Source organism: Oncorhynchus nerka, linkage group LG10, assembly GCF_034236695.1.
Source record: "Oncorhynchus nerka isolate Pitt River linkage group LG10, Oner_Uvic_2.0, whole genome shotgun sequence".
Taxonomy (NCBI): domain Eukaryota; kingdom Metazoa; phylum Chordata; class Actinopteri; order Salmoniformes; family Salmonidae; genus Oncorhynchus; species Oncorhynchus nerka.
The window spans coordinates 84,667,430-84,688,129 of record NC_088405.1 but is presented as its reverse complement, the minus strand read 5'-3'; the positions used below and the strand labels follow the sequence as shown (position 1 = coordinate 84,688,129).

The 20,700-nt window shown below is 43.6% G+C and overlaps 2 protein-coding genes across 12 annotated transcripts in view; one reads left to right on the top strand and one right to left on the bottom strand.

Annotated features, from left to right (window-relative positions):
• The window catches only part of LOC115136184 (transcription factor 7-like 2), a 74,963-nt gene extending 65,149 nt beyond the window's left edge, over positions 1-9,814 (top strand). For 2 of the 11 annotated variants that reach the window (XM_029671714.2, XM_029671712.2), the window contains 7 exons: positions 39-149; positions 385-547; positions 1,256-1,363; positions 2,368-2,415; positions 6,194-6,242; positions 6,683-6,755; positions 7,840-9,814. In XM_029671714.2, coding sequence (XP_029527574.1) covers positions 39-149; positions 385-547; positions 1,256-1,363; positions 2,368-2,415; positions 6,194-6,242; positions 6,683-6,755; positions 7,840-8,125 — 838 coding nt within the window. In that variant the 3' untranslated portion in view covers positions 8,126-9,814. Of the gene's footprint in view, positions 1-38; positions 150-384; positions 548-1,255; positions 1,364-2,367; positions 2,416-6,193; positions 6,243-6,682; positions 6,756-7,816 lie in introns of all 11 variants that reach the window. The other 9 variants (XM_029671715.2, XM_029671713.2, XM_029671723.2 and 6 more) reach the window with 6 other exon arrangements.
• Positions 9,815-9,872: 58 nt separating this feature from the next.
• Positions 9,873-19,483, bottom strand: LOC115136185 (S-phase kinase-associated protein 1). Its single transcript, XM_029671724.2, has 6 exons — positions 19,374-19,483; positions 18,505-18,601; positions 18,269-18,342; positions 17,137-17,280; positions 15,948-16,088; positions 9,873-10,513 (listed from the first exon to the last, which is right to left on the bottom strand). The coding sequence occupies exons 2-6, from the start codon at positions 18,599-18,601 to the stop codon at positions 10,478-10,480; spliced, it is 492 nt and encodes a 163-aa protein (XP_029527584.1). The 5' UTR covers positions 19,374-19,483; the 3' UTR covers positions 9,873-10,477.
• Positions 19,484-20,700: the final 1,217 nt, after the last annotated feature.

Genomic DNA, 20,700 nt, shown 5'->3' with positions numbered 1-20,700 from the left:
TTACTCCCTTCTCTCTCTCTCTCCCTCCCTCCCTCTAGGTTCTCTCACTCTCTGATGCTGGGGCCAGGCATGCACCCCACGGGGATCCCCCACCCAGCCATCATGCCCCCTTCAGGCAAACTGGACCATTATGACAGGAACATGTACGCGTAAGTACCCCCACATCTCCACACTACCTCCTAGAGCTGTCTTTCAAAGGAAATGTGGGATCTACATGGCATACAATGTGTACCGTTGTCTCCCATTCCTGCATTCATTTAAAGTGTATTAAAAGCTTAGATGGATGAATGTTCCTGTGTACATATTCACCATGGGTCCCTGTGGTTCTTGTCTCTCTCTCTCTCTCTCTCTCTATCTCTCTCTCACACTCTCTCACTCTCTCAGTAAGCCTCACCAGGAGCCCAAGCGGGAGAAGGAGCCCAAGAAGCCGGTGATCAAGAAGCCTCTGAATGCTTTCATGCTGTACATGAAGGAGATGAGGGCCAAGGTGATCGCTGAGTGCACACTGAAGGAGAGCGCTGCCATCAACCAGATACTGGGCCGAAGGGTGAGCAGCAAGAACACACACATAATGAAACATACACACTAGCTCTGAAACACACATCCATGAATAGTCACGCAGCATAGACAGATTCATTCCCAAATCCCTCATCTCATCCCCTGCTGTTAATTTCACACATGAGAGATGGACTTGAGAGGAATATGTCAGTAATGTGAATTACTACCCTGTGAGTTACCCCCTTCACCTGACTGACTGCTGACACAATACCATTGACCAGGATGCAGAATTATCTAAATGTGATGAATACCCTATGTGATGTTGTCTGTATTGTCTCAAAACTTGGAACAGTGGGCTTTCCTTTATGTGTTAGTCATTTAAGCAATAAGGCCTGGGGGGTGTGGTATATGGCCAATATACCAGGGCTAAGGGCAGTTCTTATGTACGACATTGTGCATCGTGCCTAAGAATAGCCCTTAATCATGGTATATTGGCCATATATCACACCTCCTCGGGCCGTTTTGCTTAAAAATACCACGGCTGTCAGCCAATCAGCATTCAGGGTTGGAACCACCCAGTTTATAATTGTGTTTATATCATCCACCTACTAGACACGATCTGCACAGAGGTTGTAGTCATGGGAACTGATGACACAGTTCTGATCTCATCATTGTCTCTGCATCATTGGCTAGCTTAATGAACAACATCTAAATGGTTTCTTTATTTTGCGTGTGTGTGTGTGTGTCTCCCCTGCAGTGGCACGCCCTGACCCGGGAGGAGCAGGCCAAGTACTATGAGCTGGCCAGGAAGGAGCGGCAGCTACACATGCAACTCTACCCCAGCTGGTCCGCCAGAGACAACTACGTAAGGGCCGCCTCTTCCTGCTCACACACATACACACATACACACACACACACACATACAGCATGATCACCCCACCCCACCCTGCCAACTGTCAATCATTAAGGCTAGTGTCTACACATAGAAATAGAACCTATTCTATCCGATCTAGACAGTATTTATTTGGCACATTGTATGTAATGTATCAGTGCAGATCATGTTAGAGAGACTAGTCCAGGGTTTGACACACTCGCTCCTGGGGACCGCCCCAAGGGGTGCACGTTGTGGTTTTGGCCCTAGAACTACACAGCTGATCCAAAATAATCAGCTAATCATCCAGCTTTGATCATTTGAATCAGCTGTGTAGTTTTAGGGTAAAAACCACAACGTGCACCCCTTGGGGTCCTGAGCACAGAGTTTGGGAAATGTTGGACTAGTCTATGACTGTAGTGTTATGAACAGTGTTATAACCTCTTGGCATGCCATTCCTTTAGTGGGGTTTGAGAATGAGATAGATGGTACTAGACATTAGTTGGTCATTAATGGCTGTTCAGGGAGGTGATTTAATTGGCTGTTGAGTGCTTCGCTGTTAGTGACGCACAATGAGTTTTGCTTTTATTAAATATAGCATTACAGAGTCAGCTGCAAACCTCCCGCTCCCCTCATCTCTGTATTATTTGAATAGGTTTTCATTTCACTGGTAGTTCTATGCATGGAGGGCACCTTTTTCTGTTGTAACAGTGCACTGACTATGAAATGTGTAATTAGTAGTGGGCTTGCTTGTAAAATGAGTTAATAAGTAGTTGAGAGAATTGCTTTAAATACTGTTCAGATAAATATGATGTGTAGTAGAGACATGTTAACGTCTCTATGTAATGTTTGTTGCTGCTTAACTACTCTTCTGTGCTATGCTCAATTGTGAAGTTGCTGTTGAACTACTCTTCTGTGCTATGCTCAATTGTGAAGTTGCTGTTGAACTACTCTTCTGTGCTATGCTCAATTGTGAAGTTGCTGTTGAACTCTTCCAGGATGCAGGCCTTAGAGGGTGCGCGGGGGAAAAGAGTAAAGCTGATTGGGTAGGGCACACATTTTACCCCCCTTACCCGCTCTACTAACAGCAGGGTGGCTTTGGCTTGCTCTCCTCGGGCAGTGAGGCTCGGACTGTTGAGAGGGAGAGGACAGCTGGGAGCTGGGCTGGAGAGGATTCTGGGCTTTGGGGGACCACTGTTAGGCTATATCCTCCCTTAGGGCCGGCACAGAGGGGAGGTGGCTAATGTTATGGAAGCTATGTATCTGCATGTATTTCTATGGGAGGTGGTTTTTCTGGACTAGAATTGCCAGTCTTCTCTCACCCCATATGAAAACACACGGGATGAATCTCAAAGGGAGAACGGTCACTTTCTTCCCTTCCTGGAGATCTTTTACACATCCTATTTCCTTTCCTTGGCTTGATAGAGTTTGGGCTTCTGTATCATAACACACGATAGGGACTTGGCTCTCTCATTTCTCTCTCTCTCTCTCTTGGCTGTGGATAGTTGTGAGATTAGCTGGTTAGGGTAAAGAGGGTTACGAGCTGGTAGTGGTGGCATTGTCAATGAGGTTGTGCATGAAGCTTTTACGACTGCATCTGATTTAGTATAAATCAGATTAATATGACGCAATGTACTATGGATGAAGTTTTTTTTATGTGAACATACATTTTACTCTTTAACACTTTGTCTATTTCTGTGTATCTATCTTCTGATTTCACCAAAGATGCAAAAAATAGTCTGAGAAAATGCTGTCCCAAAACACATTAAAACTAATTGCAGCTCTAGTCTACCCCCTGCTATAGTCTACCCCCTGCTCTAGTCTACCCCCTGCTATAGTCTACCCCCTGCTATAGTCTACCCCCTGCTATAGTCTACCCCCTGCTCTAGTCTACCCCCTGCTATAGTCTACCCCCTGCTATAGTCTACCCCTGCTCTAGTCTACCCCCTGCTCTAGTCTACCCCCTGCTCTAGTCTACCCCCTGCTCTAGTCTACCCCTGCTATAGGCTACCCCCTGCTATAGACTACCCCTGCTCTAGTCTACCCCTGCTCTAGTCTACCCCTGCTCTAGTCTACCCCCTGCTATAGTCTACCCCCTGCTATAGTCTACCCCCTGCTATAGTCTACCCCTGCTCTAGTCTACCCCCTGCTATAGTCTACCCCCTGCTATAGTCTACCCCTGCTATAGTCTACCCCTGCTCTAGTCTACCCCTGCTATAGTCTACCCCCTGCTATAGTCTACCCCCTGCTCTAGTCTACCCCCTGCTCTAGTCTACCCCTGCTCTAGTCTACCCCTGCTCTAGTCTACCCCCTGCTATAGGCTACCCCCTGCTATAGACTACCCCTGCTCTAGTCTACCCCTGCTCTAGTCTACCCCCTGCTCTAGTCTACCCCCTGCTATAGGCTACCACCTGCTCTAGTCTACCCCCTGCTCTAGTCTACCCCTGCTCTAGTCTACCCCCTGCTATAGTCTACCCCTGCTATAGTCTACCCCCTGCTCTAGTCTACCCCCTGCTCTATACCCCTGCTCTAGTCTACCCCTGCTCTAGTCTACCCCCTGCTCTAGTCTACCCCTGCTATAGTCTACCCCCTGCTCTAGTCTACCCCTGCTATAGTCTACCCCTGCTATAGTCTACCCCTGCTCTAGTCTACCCCCTGCTCTAGTCTACCCCCTGCTCTAGTCTACCCCCTGCTATAGTCTACCCCTGCTCTAGTCTACCCCCTGCTATAGTCTACCCCTGCTCTAGTCTACCCCCTGCTATAGTCTACCCCCTGCTATAGTCTACCGTTCCCAAACACAAGCCAGAAAACAAGGGTAGTCATGTGATCTGTTAGCAAAATAGGAAAAGGAAGGCCACCCACACAGTCGTGGGGTTTTCTCTCGTAGGTCATAACCACACACACTCTGCTTCAGGGAGCAGCGAGGGTAGACAAGTCTCTACGTAGGCATCAAAGAGCTGTTCCCACATCCTCTCCCCAATATGCCACTCCAGACTGAATAACTCTCTTCAGCAATACAACCCCGACCGTGTCTGTGCTGCCATTAAGGTCCCACTGTATAGCCCATGGACTTTAAAACAGCATGGTGTAGAGGTCGACCTCTAGTATGGTGGTGGCAGGAGAATCCATTACTATGGATATTTACACTTAAATATAGTCATTTGTGGCCTGAATGATCATCAACTGTCCTCAGACCCCAGTCCATGACTTGTGAATTGGGCGTCTCTGGTACACGAGGCTCATGAACATGGTGAATTTCATAACATGGTTCTCCCATGTCTTCATAGAGATATCACGTACAGATAACATAGAAACGTGTTTCCCCTACTGACTCTCTGTGTGTCTGGTTGTGTTCCCCTACAGACTCTCTGTGTGTCTGGTTGTGTTTCCCCTACTGACTCTCTGTGTGTCTGGTTGTGTTTCCCCTACTGACTCTCTGTGTGTCTGGTTGTGTTTCCCCTACTGACTCTCTGTGTGTCTGGTTGTGTTTCCCTACAGACTCTCTGTGTGTCTGGTTGTGTTTCCCCTACTGACTCTCTGTGTGTCTGGTTGTGTTTCCCCTACTGACTCTCTGTGTGTCTGGTTGTGTTTCCCCTACTGACTCTCTGTGTGTCTGGTTGTGTTTCCCCTACTGACTCTCTATGTGTCTGGTTGTGTTTCCCCTACAGACTCTCTGTGTGTCTGGTTGTGCTTCCCCTACTGACTCTCTGTGTGTCTGGTTGTGTTTCCCCTACTGACTCTCTGTGTGTCTGGTTGTGTTTCCCCTACAGACTCTCTGTGTGTCTGGTTGTGCTTCCCCTACTGACTCTCTGTGTGTCTGGTTGTGTTTCCCCTACTGACTCTCTGTGTGTCTGGTTGTGTTTCCCCTACTGACTCTCTGTGTGTCTGGTTGTGTTTCCCCTACTGACTCTCTGTGTGTCTGGTTGTGTTTCCCCTACTGACTCTCTGTGTGTGTCTGGTTGTGTTTCCCCTACTGACTCTCTGTGTGTCTGGTTGTGTTTCCCCTACTGACTCTCTGTGTGTCTGGTTGTGTTTCCCCTACAGACTCTCTGTGTGTCTGGTTGTGCTTCCCCTACTGACTCTCTGTGTGTCTGGTTGTGTTTCCCCTACTGACTCTCTGTGTGTCTGGTTGTGTTTCCCCTACAGACTCTCTGTGTGTCTGGTTGTGCTTCCCCTACTGACTCTCTGTGTGTCTGGTTGTGTTTCCCCTACAGACTCTCTGTGTGTCTGGTTGTGCTTCCCCTACTGACTCTCTGTGTGTCTGGTTGTGTTTCCCCTACTGACTCTCTGTGTGTCTGGTTGTGTTTCCCCTACAGACTCTCTGTGTGTCTGGTTGTGCTTCCCTACTGACTCTCTGTGTGTCTGGTTGTGTTTCCCCTACTGACTCTCTGTGTGTCTGGTTGTGTTTCCCCTACTGACTCTCTGTGTGTCTGGTTGTGTTTCCCCTACAGACTCTCTGTGTGTCTGGTTGTGCTTCCCCTACTGACTCTCTGTGTGTCTGGTTGTGTTTCCCCTACAGACTCTCTGTGTGTCTGGTTGTGCTTCCCCTACTGACTCTCTGTGTGTCTGGTTGTGCTTCCCCTACTGACTCTCTGTGTGTCTGGTTGTGTTTCCCCTACAGACTCTCTGTGTGTCTGGTTGTGTTTCCCCTACAGACTCTCTGTGTGTCTGGTTGTGTTTCCCCTACTGACTCTCTGTGTGTCTGGTTGTGTTTCCCCTACAGACTCTCTGTGTGTCTGGTTGTGCTTCCCCTACTGACTCTCTGTGTGTCTGGTTGTGCTTCCCCTACTGACTCTCTGTGTGTCTGGTTGTGTGTTCCAACAGGGCAAGAAGAAGAGAAGAAAAAGAGAGAAGCAGCAGGACTCCTCAGCAGGTAATGTCCTCTCTCTCTCTCTTCTCTACCAAACTCCTGGACCAACCCTGAGCTTCAATACGATATACTTCTATTCAACCCTTATTCTATCGCTTGAAACAACTTTCCTGGTCCCCTAGCCGTACCCACGTCTATTATAGGTTTGTACTCTGACTGGGTCACTGCTGCTCTAACTAACAGGGTGTGAAAGCTTTTCCTCTCCACTCTAATGGCCTGTGTCCTGAATGGAGTCCTGCTCCATCTACACTGTTCTGGCTCCTACTCAGTAATTGGGCACTAACAGTTTGATTTGATGGCGTTCTGATTTACCATCTCTGTCAATGCTTCAACTTCTGCCCTGACCTCTTGATCTCATCTCTCTCTCCATCACCCTCTCTCTCTTTCTTCATCTCCTTCTCTTTCATAACTTATTTTGTGTGCGCATGCTGCCTTGTGCTCAGACCCTGGCTCTCCTAAGAAATGCAGAGCTCGCTTCGGCCTCAACCAACAAACGGACTGGTGCGGTCCCTGCAGGTGTGTACCTCTTGGTCTGCTACCTCTCTCTCCCTCCTCTGTGAGCGCGCCTCAGCCCACTGCTGTGCTCCGCTCTGCATGCACTCGTCTCACTAACCTGTTTTGTGACCCACATTGCCCCCTACAGGTAGAGAACCCCAGCACGGGGGGCTAAAGCTGCTTTACTGGCTGGTGATGGGGTGTCTCCTCAGGGATTGGTGGGTGATGCTGATCAAAGGAAAGTGGGAGGGGTCCTGTATGTCTGAGGGGAGAAAGAGGTTTCACACAGAGGTGCTCTCTGCTTAAAACAGCCATTTCTTGGTTATTCTATTGGTTGAAATGACAAAGCAGTGGATGGAGGATGGGTCATGCTCATCATCAGCACCTTTTTTACCAACTCAATCTGTTAACATCAGTGTAGAGGTGTGAAGAAAGCCTGCCACTCCCCTCAACTCCATCATGCCAGTGTCTTCCCCACCACGCTGTTACATCATGGAAATCTCCTTACCACTGTGTGTGTGTTGCGAGAGAACAAAGGGAGGCGAATGTGGTTAGTGCGAATCCTGATCACCGCAGATGAACGCACTCTCTTGCACATGCACCGCTGCTCTGCACTTTGATAGCATTTCTCATGCTCATCTGCCCTCAACTTTCTCCATTCATGTGGTCAGGCAGTGCAGCTTTTGATGGTGAACTCTGACATTTAGAATCGCTCTCCCTCTCTTCCTCCTTCCCTCTCACTCTCTAAATATGTCCTCGCGCCTTTACTTGCGGTGGCACCAAGTGACTCACGTTATATTCTGGTAATGATCATGAGATAAGGTGTGCTACTTTGGTTTTGCATTTGGTTGAAGAAGAGGCAAACAGCTGCTGTTTGTTAACAATTAAGCTTAGAACACAACATTTATAATGTTCATTACAACAACCACAAAAATCAAGGAAATGGCATTGAATGATCTATACATATTCAATGGATTTGCAGTTAAATATCTCTCGACTTGACCGAAAACTCAATTCAATCATGTTGAAAACAGTAAAAAAGTTCATTCTGGTGACACTTTGCATCCACGCTTTATTCACAGATAACTCTCTTGACTGTTCCTAGGAGGAAAAAGAAGTGCATTCGATACCTTCAAGGAGGATGGTGCACCAGCCCCACTTCTTCCGATGGAAGCGCTATAGACTCGCCCCTCTCCCCCGTTGACGGCATCCCCCCTCAGCCTGCTTCCCCCTTGCACAACCCCCTACACCTCCTGCCCAGCAAACACACACCCCTTATCCTCTCAAAATCCACGACCACAGAACTGTCTTTCAAAGCTTTAATAGAATCATCCCAACAGCACGACAATATCCATCATCATCATGACTGTACCCTGCCCAAGTCTCACTAGCCAGCAGCCTCACCTGCCCTGTCCCCTCTCACACTGCCTCCAACCATTCCAACACACAGACACAACCCAACCCAATCAGGACCAGACCTGGAGTGGGAAGCAACACACTGGAGACAGACCTTCACCACAAATATCCCCAAACAACAAGGGAGCCAACGAGTCTGGGAGAGGATCAAGGATGACATTCACACCAATATGACTGACTGACTGACACATGACTGATTTATTAAGTGCTCGTGTCATTTTCACATTGCTGTACTGAAGGCAGTACTGTATGTACAGGGATGACTGCTTCTATTCAAACTGCCTCAAGTCAAATTGATTCCTTTTCCAAAGATTTTTACAGAGTACTGTGGTCCTCCTTTTCATAAGACTTACATTCAGATGTGTCAAAGGAACCTTTTCCAACATATAGTATTTATATTGATTAACAATGTGGTATAAGGTTGAAACTATAAGGTAGAAATTATATATTTTTTTGCTGAGTAAACATGTTATTGTCTCCCCTTGGAGAGAATCATCTCTATGTTATATTCATTTGTTTTAGGCACTTCCTGCTTGTCAGTTAAATTCTTGAGATACATTATTTTGACGTAGGTTTCTCACACAGAATTACAACATTCTTGGTGTTTGTTCATATGGATGCAGTTATATAACTAAAGAACAAGGCAACAGTAAACATGTCATCCCCACGATTGATTCAGTGTCCCCCCCCCCAGGTAGTGACAACAATTACAACATATTTTCTGTGTATTCATTTTCTTTTTTTAAGTAATAATTACCCTTCGCTGTATGTAATGGACCGAGCTTATAGGTTCTAATGGGAAACGTGTTGCTCATAAGGAGATGCATATATGTAAAAAATAAAATGTTAAAAGGTAATGACTGTGGCTCAAACGGGACAGGACATATGCTTGTTTAAAGTTTGGAAATTTAGTTGATTATTATAGTGGCCTCCTTGGGCCAATCTGTCATTTTGTAAATGCCAGATCTCTATGGCAAGACGCATCATTCACCCAGGTTCTGTAAAAATCGAGCCAGTGGTGTCGGATATCGCGGGACTAATGTATGGATGTAGACAACGCCAGATAGATTTCATCAAGGGGGACAATACATTCAGCAGTTTCTGGACTGCCTCACACTGAATGAACGTTCTATTCTGTAAACTAAAGACCAAATGGGTACCATATTTCATTGTGTTGTAAAGTTTTATAAATGTTGAATTCCCTCTATAAATAAACTTTTATATGTTATGTAAAGGGTTTTTAAAAGTTCTGTTTAGTCTCTCAACCATTTCTGAAACAATACATGTTTTTTAAATGTTTTCCTTCTCAGAGAAAACACATTTTGTGGATAAGTTTTGCATTAGCTTTGCCTTTCATTGAAGTTACCACAGATGTCATTTTTCAGTGTGTGCATGTTCCACCTTAGTGTACAAAAAATACATGTGAAAAAACCATGGTTAATTTACTGCTTGCAAGCATTAAACTGCTTCCATTGGAGATACTATAGGCTGATAGTCCATAAGATGCTAAAGCTACCACACAGCTCACATCAAAAAATGCCCATATGAAAAAGTTGTGTACTAAACAGTCCACCTTTTGTATTTGTTTTTAACACATTGAACAACTTCTGCTCTCGATGTAATACTCATTTTTGTTTTGTGTATTAAAGTATTTTGAAAATCTGGATCAGTCTCCTTACTATTTCACATCAGATAAACAAGCAATCAAACAGCAGACAGACATTCTTTTAATTCATTTACTTACTCCTGGAATTGAATAGTCATCCTAAATGTCATTTTCAGAGCAGAACTGATTAAAGATTCCAATCCAAATAGGTAAATACCATAAGTTGTGTGAAAGACAGCACAGACACTTCAACAAGTATTTCCAGTCCACTGGACATTTCACACATTTACCCCCACTTCTAATGTCCTATTAACGCCCGTCTCCCTAAGATGACGTTAAAACAACGGCACAGAAGAGGCTGCGATTACAAAATTTAGTATTGAGCCATCATTTCAGTTGACTCAACAAAAAAAAGATGTAAACATGTTAATTTAAAAAAAATACTATAGCAATTGAAAACAGGGAGAGCGGTGCAGCTACTCTAGAAATTGGAACGAAAACCCAGACTCGTGAATATAAAGTGAAGTAAAATGTGTAAAAACATGAAATAGCTATTTTTATTATTTCAAACCATACAAGCAATGGAAATGGTCATGCTGTGAGTACACGGGGGGAGGTCTGTCACTCTAATAGACTAAATGTAATATTAACAAGTATGAACAACGCAGTGCAACCAATTACTAGAACAATCCTTTCAGTGTGTTAGTGTTGGAAGACTCCTCTATTTCTCTTCACACCACTGGTTCTCCTTGCGTACCTGAGGGGGGGAGACAATGGAAAGGCAACACAGAGTGTCACATCAGTCAGATGCATAATATCACAAGAGCTCTGTGTTCAGGACTGAGGTTATGACCCAAATGGCACCCTATTCCTTTTATAGTGCTCTACGGGCTCTGGTCAAGTCAAAAGTAAGGCACTGTATAGACTAGAATAGTATAGAGAAGGTATTCCCAAACTGGGGTACGCAAATTATATATTTTTTTAAATGAATACTTCACATTTTCAAACAGTACATTTATATTTTCCAACAGGGCTATACATGTGGTTCTCGCCTGAGTAGCCTCCTTTCACTGCCAAAAATAAAATTAAACCATCTAGTGTTCAGTGAAATAACAACACAATGTCAAATACAGGTAGCCTAGTCAAATAATTAACATCCAATCACATTAACTGTTACTCTCTCACTGGAAACCTCCACTCTTGCGCAGACATTCAGAAACAAAGCATACCATTTAAAAATGAAGCCACGGGAGTTTGAGTGAGGATAAAGACGACTTCCGAGTTGTAAGACATGTATAAAAGCAACAGATACCATTCATTAGAAGGGGCTAGAAACTTCTTATATGGTGAGCTACCAAGTGTCTAAGACAGGCAAGCCCCATACTGTTGTGGAGAACTTCATTCTTCCTGCTACCGCAGATATGGCTGGAACAATGCTGGAGGAAAAGGCTCCAAAAAAACTATACAGACAATTCCTTCATCAAACAACACTGTTTCACAACTCATTTGATTTGTTTTGAATTGAAACACATCAATGACATGGCAGGAGATGTTTTGAAACAATTACTACTTCGCGTACAAGCCAGTGAATTATATGCGTTACAGCTGGATGTGTCAGACGTGGCGGGCCTAGCACAGCTCCTGGTATACAGTCGTGGCCAAAAGTTAAGAATGACACAAATATTAATTTTCACAAAGTCTGCTGCTTCAGTGTCTATAGATATTTGTCAGATGTTATTATGGAATACTGAAGTATAATTACAAGCATTTCATAAGTGTCAAAGGATTGACAATTACATGAAGTAGATGCAGAGAGTCAATATTTGCAGTGTTGACCCTTCTCTTTCAAGACCTCTGCAATCCGCCCTGGCATGCTGTCAATTAACTTAGGGGCCACATCCTGACTGATGGGAGCCCATTCTTGCATAATCAATGCTTGGAGTTTGTCAGAATTTGTGGGGTTTTGTTTGTCCACCTGCCTCTTGAGAATTGACCACAAGTTCTCAATGGGATTAACGTGTGGAGAGTATCCTTGCCATGGACCCAAAATATCAATGTTTTGTTCCCCGAGCCACTTAGTTATCATTTTACCGTATGGCAAGGTGCTCCATCATGCTGGAAAAGGCATTGTTCATCAACTGTTCCTGGATGGTTGGGAGAAGTTGCTCTCGGAGGATGTGTTGGTATCATTCTTTATTCATGGCTGTGTTCTCAGGCAAAATTGTGAGTGAGCCCACTCCCTTGACTGAGAAGCAACCCCACACATGAATGGTCTCAGGATGCTTTACTGTTGGCATGACACAGGACTGATGGTAGCGCTCACCTTGTCTTCTCTGGACAAGCTTTTTTCCGGATGCCCCAAACAATCGGAAAGGGGATTCATCAGAGAAAATGACTTTACCCCAGTCCTTAGCAGTCCAATCCCTGTACCTTTTACAGAATATCAGTATGTCCCTGATGTTTTTCCTGGAGAGAAGTGGCTTCTTTGGTGCCCTTCTTGACACCAGGACATCCTCCAAAAGTTTGCTGGACTTTCTTGAGCGCCCCGAAGCCTTCTTCACAACAATTGAACCGTTCTCCTTGAAGTTCTTGATGATCCGATAAATGGTTAATTTAGGTGCAATCTTACTGGCAGCAATATCCTTGCCTGTGAAGCCCTTTTTGTGCAAAGCAATGATGACGGCACATGTTTCCTTGCAGGGAACCATGGTTGACAGAGGAAGAATAATGATTCCAAGCACCACCCTCCTTTTGAAGCTTCCAGCCTGTTATTCAAACTCAATTAGCATGACAGAGTGATCTCCAGCCTTGTCCTCGTCAACACTCACCTGTGTTAACGAGAGAATCACTGACATGTCAGCTGGTCTTTTTGTGGCAGGGCTGAAATGCAGTGGAAATGTTTTTTGGGGGATTCATTTCATTTGCATGGCAAATAGGGACTTTGCAATTAATTGCAATTCATCTGATCAATCTTCATAACATTCTGGAGTATATGCAAATTGCCATCATACAAACTGAGGCAGCAGACTTTGTGAAAATTAATATTTGTGTAATTCTCAACTTTTGGCCACGACTGTACAGTTGAAGTCAGAAGTTTACATACACTTAGGTTGGAGTCATTAAAACTTGTTTTTCAACCACTCCACAAATTTCTTGTTAACAAACTATAGTTTTGGAAAGTCGGTTAGGACATCTACTTTGTGCATGACAAGTAATTTTTCCAACAATTGTTTACAGACAGATTATTCCACTTATAATTCACTATCACAATTCCAGTGGGTCAGAAGTGTACTACATACACTAAGTTGACTGTGCCTTTAAATGATGTTATGGCTTTAGAAGCTTTTGATAGGCTAATTGACATCATTTGAGTCAATTGGAGGTGTACCTGTGGATGTATTTCAAGGCCTACCTTCAAACTCAGTGCCTCTTTGCTTGACATCATGGGAAAATTAAAAGAAATCAGCCAAGAACTCAGAAAAAAAATTGTGGACCTCCACAAGTCTGGTTCATTCGTGGGAGCAATTTCCAAACGCCTGAAGGTACCACGTTCATCTGTACAAACAATAGTACGCAAGTATAAACACCATGGCACCACGCCGCCGTCATACCGCTCAGGAAGGAGACGCATTCTGTCTCCTAGAGAAGAACGTAATTTGGTGCGAAAAGTGCAAATCAATCCCAGAAGAACAGCAAAAGGACCTTGTGAAGATGCTGGAGGAAACGGGTACAATATCAACATAACCTGAAAGGCCGCTCAGCAAGGAAGAAGCCACTGCTCCAAAACCGCCATAAAAAAGCAGACTACAGTTTGCAACTGCAAATGGGGACGAAGATCGTACTTTTTGGAGAAATGTCCTCTGATCTGATGAAACAAAAATAGAACTGTTTGGCCAGAATGACCATAGTTATGTTTGGAGGAAAAAGGGGGATGCTTGCAAGCCGAAGAACACCATCCCAACCGTGAAGCACGGGGGTGGCAGCAACATATTGTGGGGGTGCTTTGCTGCAGGAGGGACTGGTGCACTTCACAAAATAGACGGCATCATGAGGTAGGAAAGTTATGTGGATATATTGAAGCAACATCTCAAGATATTAGTCAGGAAGTTAAAGCTTGGTCGCAAATGGGTCTTCCAAATGGACAATTACCTCAAGCATACTTCCAAAGTTGTGGCAAAATGGCTTAAGGAAAACAAAGTCAAGTTATTAGAGTGGCCATCAAAGCCCTGACCTCAAGCCTATAGAAAATGTGGGCAGAACTGAAACAGCATGTGCGAGCAAGGAGGCCTACAAACCTGACCCAGTTTACACCAGGAACGTCAAGAAGAAAGGGCCAAAATTCACCCAACTTATTGTGGGAAGCTTGTGGAAGGCTACCCAAAATGTTTGACCCAAGTTAAACAATTTAAAGGCAATGCTAGCAAATACTAATTGAGTGTACTTAAACTTCTGACCCACTGGGAATGTGATGTAAGAAATAAAAGCTTAAATAAATCACTATTATTCCGACATTTCACATTCTTAAAATAAAGTGTTGATCCTAACTGACCTAAGACAGGGAATTTTTACGAGGAATAAATGTCAAGAATTGTGAAGAACTTGTTAAATGTATTTGGTTAAGGTTTATGTAAACTTCCGACTTCAACTGTATGTCCGGTACATTTATGGGGGGGTTCAATTAAGGAAGAGATCCTCTTCTGGAAACCAGGACAACATAGGAGGATATTTTTTTAAGACCTAGACAGCTTTGTGACATCAAATGGACTTTGGTGGTCAAGATGTGTTGGTATCTGTACTGATGGCGCAAAAGCCATGATCGCGAGTCATAGTGGAGTGGCGTGCAAGCAGTTGCTCCAGATGCCACTTGGGTACTCGGCAGCATCCACCGAGAGGCTCTTGCTGCCAAGGGAATGCCTGACAGCCTGAAAGAAGTTTTAGACACTACAGTGAAAATGCTTAACTTTGATAAAGCAAGGCCCCTGAACTCTCATGTATTTTCTGCATCATGCAATGATATGGGCAGCGACCATGTGGGGTCTGTTTTACAACATACAGAAGTGTGCTGGTTATCAAGAAGCAAAGTATTGATACTTTTTTAATTGAGAGATTAAGAGATTAGGTTAAAAAAAAAAGTTTTACTGATCATAATTTCTACTAGTCTGAACGCTTGCATGATGAGTTTCTCACACCACTGGCCTATCTGGGTGATGTTATTTCTCGTCTGAATGATCTGAATCTAGGATTATAGGGACTCTGCAACTATATTCAATGTGCGGGACAAAATTGGGGCTATCATTAAGAAGTTGGAGCTCTTTTCCGTCTGCATTAACAAGGACAACACACAGGTCTTTCCATAATTATTTGATTTTTTTGTGTGCAAATGAACTCAAGCTTACGAACAATGTCAAATGTGATATAACGAAGCACCAGAGGGAGCTGGATGCGCAATAACGCAGGTACTTTCCCGAAACGGATGACCCAAACAACTGGATTCGTTATCCCTTTCATGCCCTGCCTCCAGTCCACTTACCAATATCTGAACAAGAGAGCCCCATCGAAATTGCAACAAGCGGTTCAGTAAAAAATATAATTTAAAATCAGAAGCCAGTGCCAGACTTCTAGATAGGGCTGTGCTCAGTGTCTTGCCTTGACTAATCGCGCTGTTAAGACACTGATGCCCTTTGCAACCACGTACCTATGTTAGAGCGGATTCTCGGCCCTCGCTAGCATCAAAACATCAAGGCACAGACTGTGTGGAAAATTATTTAAGACAGACTCTCTCCAATACAACATTGCAGAGTTATGTGCATCCTTTCAAGCACACCTGTCTCATTAACCTGTTATTCACAATTTTCGATGAACAAATAAGGTTTTATATGAAAGATGGTTAAATAAAGAGCAAAATTATTGATTATATTGTTATTTGTGTCCTGGTCCTATAAGAGCTCTTTTGTCACTTCCCACAAGCCGGGTGTGACAAAAACTCACACTCGTTATGTTTAAAAAATGTATCATATAGTGTGTGTGTATGGCAGGCTTACAATGACGGCAAAAAACAACATTTGAGAGTGAGCTGACCCTGGTGCTAGAGGGGGTACGCAGCTTGAGGTTGAATGTTTGAAGGGGTACCACTGGTTGAGAATAGAGTGCCATTTGGGAGGAGTCCTGAGAACCACAGAAGGTCTTATTACCTGGGCTTCCTCTTCCTCTGTGAAGTCATTTTTGATGTTGAACGTCTTCCTGATCTCCTCTGGGGTCTTTCCTTTGATCATGTTGGCCACCGTCTTGCAGGTGACATCTAGCAGTCCTTTGATGTCTAAATAGTTTGCAGCCTAAACATAAAATAAGATAAAATTAAAGGAGAATGAGGATGAATGAAAGCAACTGCAAATGCTTTGACATGCCTGGCTTCCACGTGAACTATTTCAGCCCTAAGCTTAGGCTATGTAAACAGGTTTCAGGAGATGGGTCAAACCTGCTGCTCAAATGATATACTTGTGTCACAGATCCTAAAAGCCCCCAGCACTACAAAAATGTTTTGCACAATTCCTGCAAAATAACCAATGCATTAAGTGTGCTTGTTTCATGTAATACACATACCGGACTTCCTGAGCGGCATATAGATAGGAAAAGAAAACGCAGCCGCCTCCATATGTTTCAATGCAAAGCCGGCGGCAGATAAGCTTCACCTGCCGCCCACATAGGGAATTTATTGGACGCTCAAGGTAAAAAATAAATACAAAAATGTTACTTTTGCATCCCCTCATTGACCAATCAAATTACAGGGGCCGGATGCCTTTTTCTGGGTTGTTTTTTTGGGATAATCCAGAGGTATAACAGCCACTACTTGTACCACCAGAGTTTGATGCTTTATAAACTGGGCGGCGTCGCCGGTGTTATTGACTCCCTGTGTGTAAGACCCTTTAGTAATTATAGGCCCTCTAATTATAACATGTTATTAAGCACCTACCTGTCACTCAAAGCACTTTACTAGTGCTGTACAACAGTATGTTCAGCAAGCTAACCATTGCCTAAATTAAATTCAAGATCTGAGACACTACCTCCTTGTAAGTGGGCAGGTGTCAAACTCTTTCTGTGAGTGGGAAAGGGGTTATCTAGTCAGTTGCACAAATGAATACATTCAACCGAAATGTGTCGTCCGCATTTAACCCAACCCCTCTGAATCAGAGGTGTGGGGGGCTGCCTTAATCGACATCCACGCCATCGGGCACCCGGGGAGCAGTTGTTGTGGTTGGGGGTTAACTGCCTTGCGCAAGGGAAGAACAGCAGACTTTTCCACCTTGCCGGCTCGGGGATTCCAACCAGCAACTTCTTGGTTACTGGCCCAACACTCTTAACCGCTAGGCGGTATGTACGCACTAGAATAAGTTCGAAGAGGGTCCCTTGGTCCACTTTGAGGAACTCCTGGTCCCAGACGGGTATGTCATCCGTCCTTTTCTCCTTGTTCTCGTCATCCTCGGGGGGAGGGGGATCATCTTTGTGGTGGGTGCACCACTGGATAACCTGTAGGGAGGAAAGTGAACAACAACTAGTCCAAGCACACTGAGCGAATCAACAGTCAGACATGCCATGCGTCCTTCTTCCATTCAGTCCTGTTTCAAAAGGCCTAAGTCGAGGAAGGAGGTCACAGAGCACACAGGAAAGTTTCTGTTTGGAGCTTCATGCTTCTGGCAGAGATAGAAATGCTATTTTACAGGTGTAAGCGCCAAACTGACAGCCATCAAGATTGGCTTTCCATTTTACTTGAACTTCAGGTTTCACCACAAGCCAGGCAGGACATGTACGTTGTCTAACTATGCAAACACATTCCCCCAAACAAAATGTAATTCCCCCAAACAAAATTAGATCCATTAATTACATGGATACAGTTGCTGAACAAAGCAGCTTGTCTCTCAGTTGGAGAGACGCATACACAAGATATTGTACAATTTGGCAGGGAGGAAATAACAAAAGTAAACTTTAATCCTACAACCCTCAACCCTTCACACAGTATTAATCCAACTAGCACTGGTTGGATGGACGAAACACCTGATGCAGACAATCCCACCATTTCGTTTATCGTGATTATGAGAGGTGCTTTTGTTATGTTATACTCTTCAAATCATCCATGGCCACATGAACACTGGACTGTGGTGTTCATCCCTACCATCAGTGTGGACTCTCACAGTGCCTCCCACATAGGTAAGGATCTCTGTTACAGGTTTGAGACCATCCTTCGGTCTACAAGTTTAACTTTTATCGGTTTCTAATTGTGCCAAAATGTTGCACTTCTAGGAGAAAAGCCAAGCCTGGTTTGGGTTCAACTGAATTGTACCACTATGGATAGAATGAATGTACAATACAACAGAGAATGGAATTATTGATAATAAAGCAAGCTCTGGTTGGGAGCAGGCACTTTACTAAGGTTCTCCATTGCCATCTCCACACAGTTTACCTGTCCCTCAGTCCATTGCAAATATGGGATGTGTGACAGTGTGTCCACTCCACTTACCTTCTTGAGGATAGCCGCATTCACATTCGGGAGGGGGACTGGATCATCATCTCCTTCATCATCCATACCCAAATCTGTCAACGACAACCATTAGACAAGTGCACACAGATGCTGCAAGACAGTTTTGATAAATGCATTTTACCGTCTGAACTACTGATAGCTATGTATGCTACGTCAATGATGTTCAACCTCATGTTACAAAAGCATAACTACAGAGTGCATAGCTAGCTACATACCTTCCAGCATTGTCTTTATTGTCACAGACTGCTTTGCTATTTCCACATCCACCTCAAAGATCTCTCCATCTGAACTTTGCAGTTTAATTGTTGGCATCTGTAAAATAACAGGAAAACGGTTGTCAGCTTCAGGCTTAAACGTTACCTAGCAGAGTGATGACTAATATCGGGGGCCATAAAGTACATGTTATATCACTAGGTGACACAGAGACCTACTTGGCTAACAAACCAAGTACCTAACAGTTAGTTGACGTTAGCGACATTAGTTAAGGTGGCTAGCTAATGTTAGCTAGAAGGCCATTTCCGTGGATGCTGTTAGCTACTAACGTTAACGTTCGCTAACTAGCGAAGTATCTTAACGCCAGTCGGTACCTAACGTTACCGAAACACTTGCCATGTAAGATTTTAAAACATGTTATGGTAGACAGGTTACTTAGCTAGCAAACGGTAGCAAGCTAATTCGCTAACTACCAGTTCACGCACTAACTTACTAGCTATCCATTAGTATAGGTTGAATATTACATGCGCGAACCTCGATTCCAGCTAACGTTACAGTCTGGGCAACTGTCAACAAAAAGGGAGTCTGAAGCAGTCCAATGCTGAAATAAAATTGACTCAACGATAGCTAGCGTTACGCGTAACATTTAACAATAATACTTTTTGGTAACAGTAACTAACTGTTACTGCGAACGACAGCCAGGAAACGAAGCTAACGCGGCTAGCTAACTCAGCGTTGTCAGCAAGGCCCCGTCTTACTAGCAACCATATTCAACCTATTTCCATTTAGCTAGACATACGAATAATACGTTCAAAACACCCATCATTTCACAAAGACATAACTACATCATATGTAAATGGCCGTTACTTACTATGAACGTTTTAAAGCAAATTCAGATAATGATTTTTTTAAACGTCAACAGGGCCAGACCGAAGCACAGGCAGCCAGTGGACCTATATTAGATGGCCAGCCAGCTAAGCTTTCGCTTTGTCAAATGAGGGGAAGCAAATAAGTAGTCTTGTGATATGCCTGTACATTAGGAGTGATTTTCCCCATTTAGCTACATTAAAACAGAATTTCACCCAGTATCTATTTTTTATGCTAATATGTTAATATCCTGTAACGTTAAATTTCTGTACATTTTTGCGTCCAAAATGTATAAAATGATATCTACACATGTTACTCTTTAATGCTGTAGGCTGTCAATGGTCCCAGCGTAATAAAACAAATCAGCGTAATTGTGTCACTCTTTGTGCAGTCCTATTGTTTGCCAAGTAGAAAATACGTTAATATCTTTTTTTAACCCCATGTCAGTGATGGGGTTAATCAATCACTGTTACCCTTTTTTGGAACCTTATTTTAATAGTAGGTACCTTACAGCACTGATGGAAAGTATCTGTACTTCACCATTTATATTTTTTACAACTTCTACATTATATACCTAAAGAAAATAAGGTCATTTTTTCCTGACACCCAAAAGTACTCTTTACATTTTGAATGCGTAGCATGACAGGAAAATTGTCAAATGTTTTCATTTAATCAAGAAAGCATCCCTAGTCATCCCTACTGCCTCTGATCTGGCGGACTCACTAAACACATGCTTTTTCTTTTATAAAATTGTCTGAGCGTGAGAGATCGCCCCAGGCTAGCCGTAAATGTAAACAAAAATAAGAAATTAGTGCCGTCTGGTTTGCTTAATATAAACGATTTGAAATCTATATTTAAAGCCAAATACTTTTTTACTGAGCGACTTTCACTTGAGTCATTTTCTCAAGTGATAAGCTACTTTTTCCACCACTGCTTTCCATCTATCGCATGTAGCTCCAAATCTCACACATTCCGGGTTGTAAACTTGAGTCCTGCCATTAGATGGCACTCTTTCACCATAATTTGTGTATTTCCATGTTACCTTCGACACCTATCAACAATTACACATGTTTGGGAAATTAGCAGTGGTTTACTGGTTGTTGGATCCGAAGTATTTATCCCTACAGTACTATTAAATTAATCAGTGCAGTTATTGCTTAGCTATGTGAAAATGAGAAGGGACGTAATGAAGAAACAAAATATCCTCAGCATCCATTGGAAGCTCTTTTTCACCAACAATCAGTTTGTTTTGTCAGCATATTTTGCAATCACTTGGATAACAGAATCATTCGTCATCAAGTCCATCAGCATTGTCAGATGAAGCCATAAAA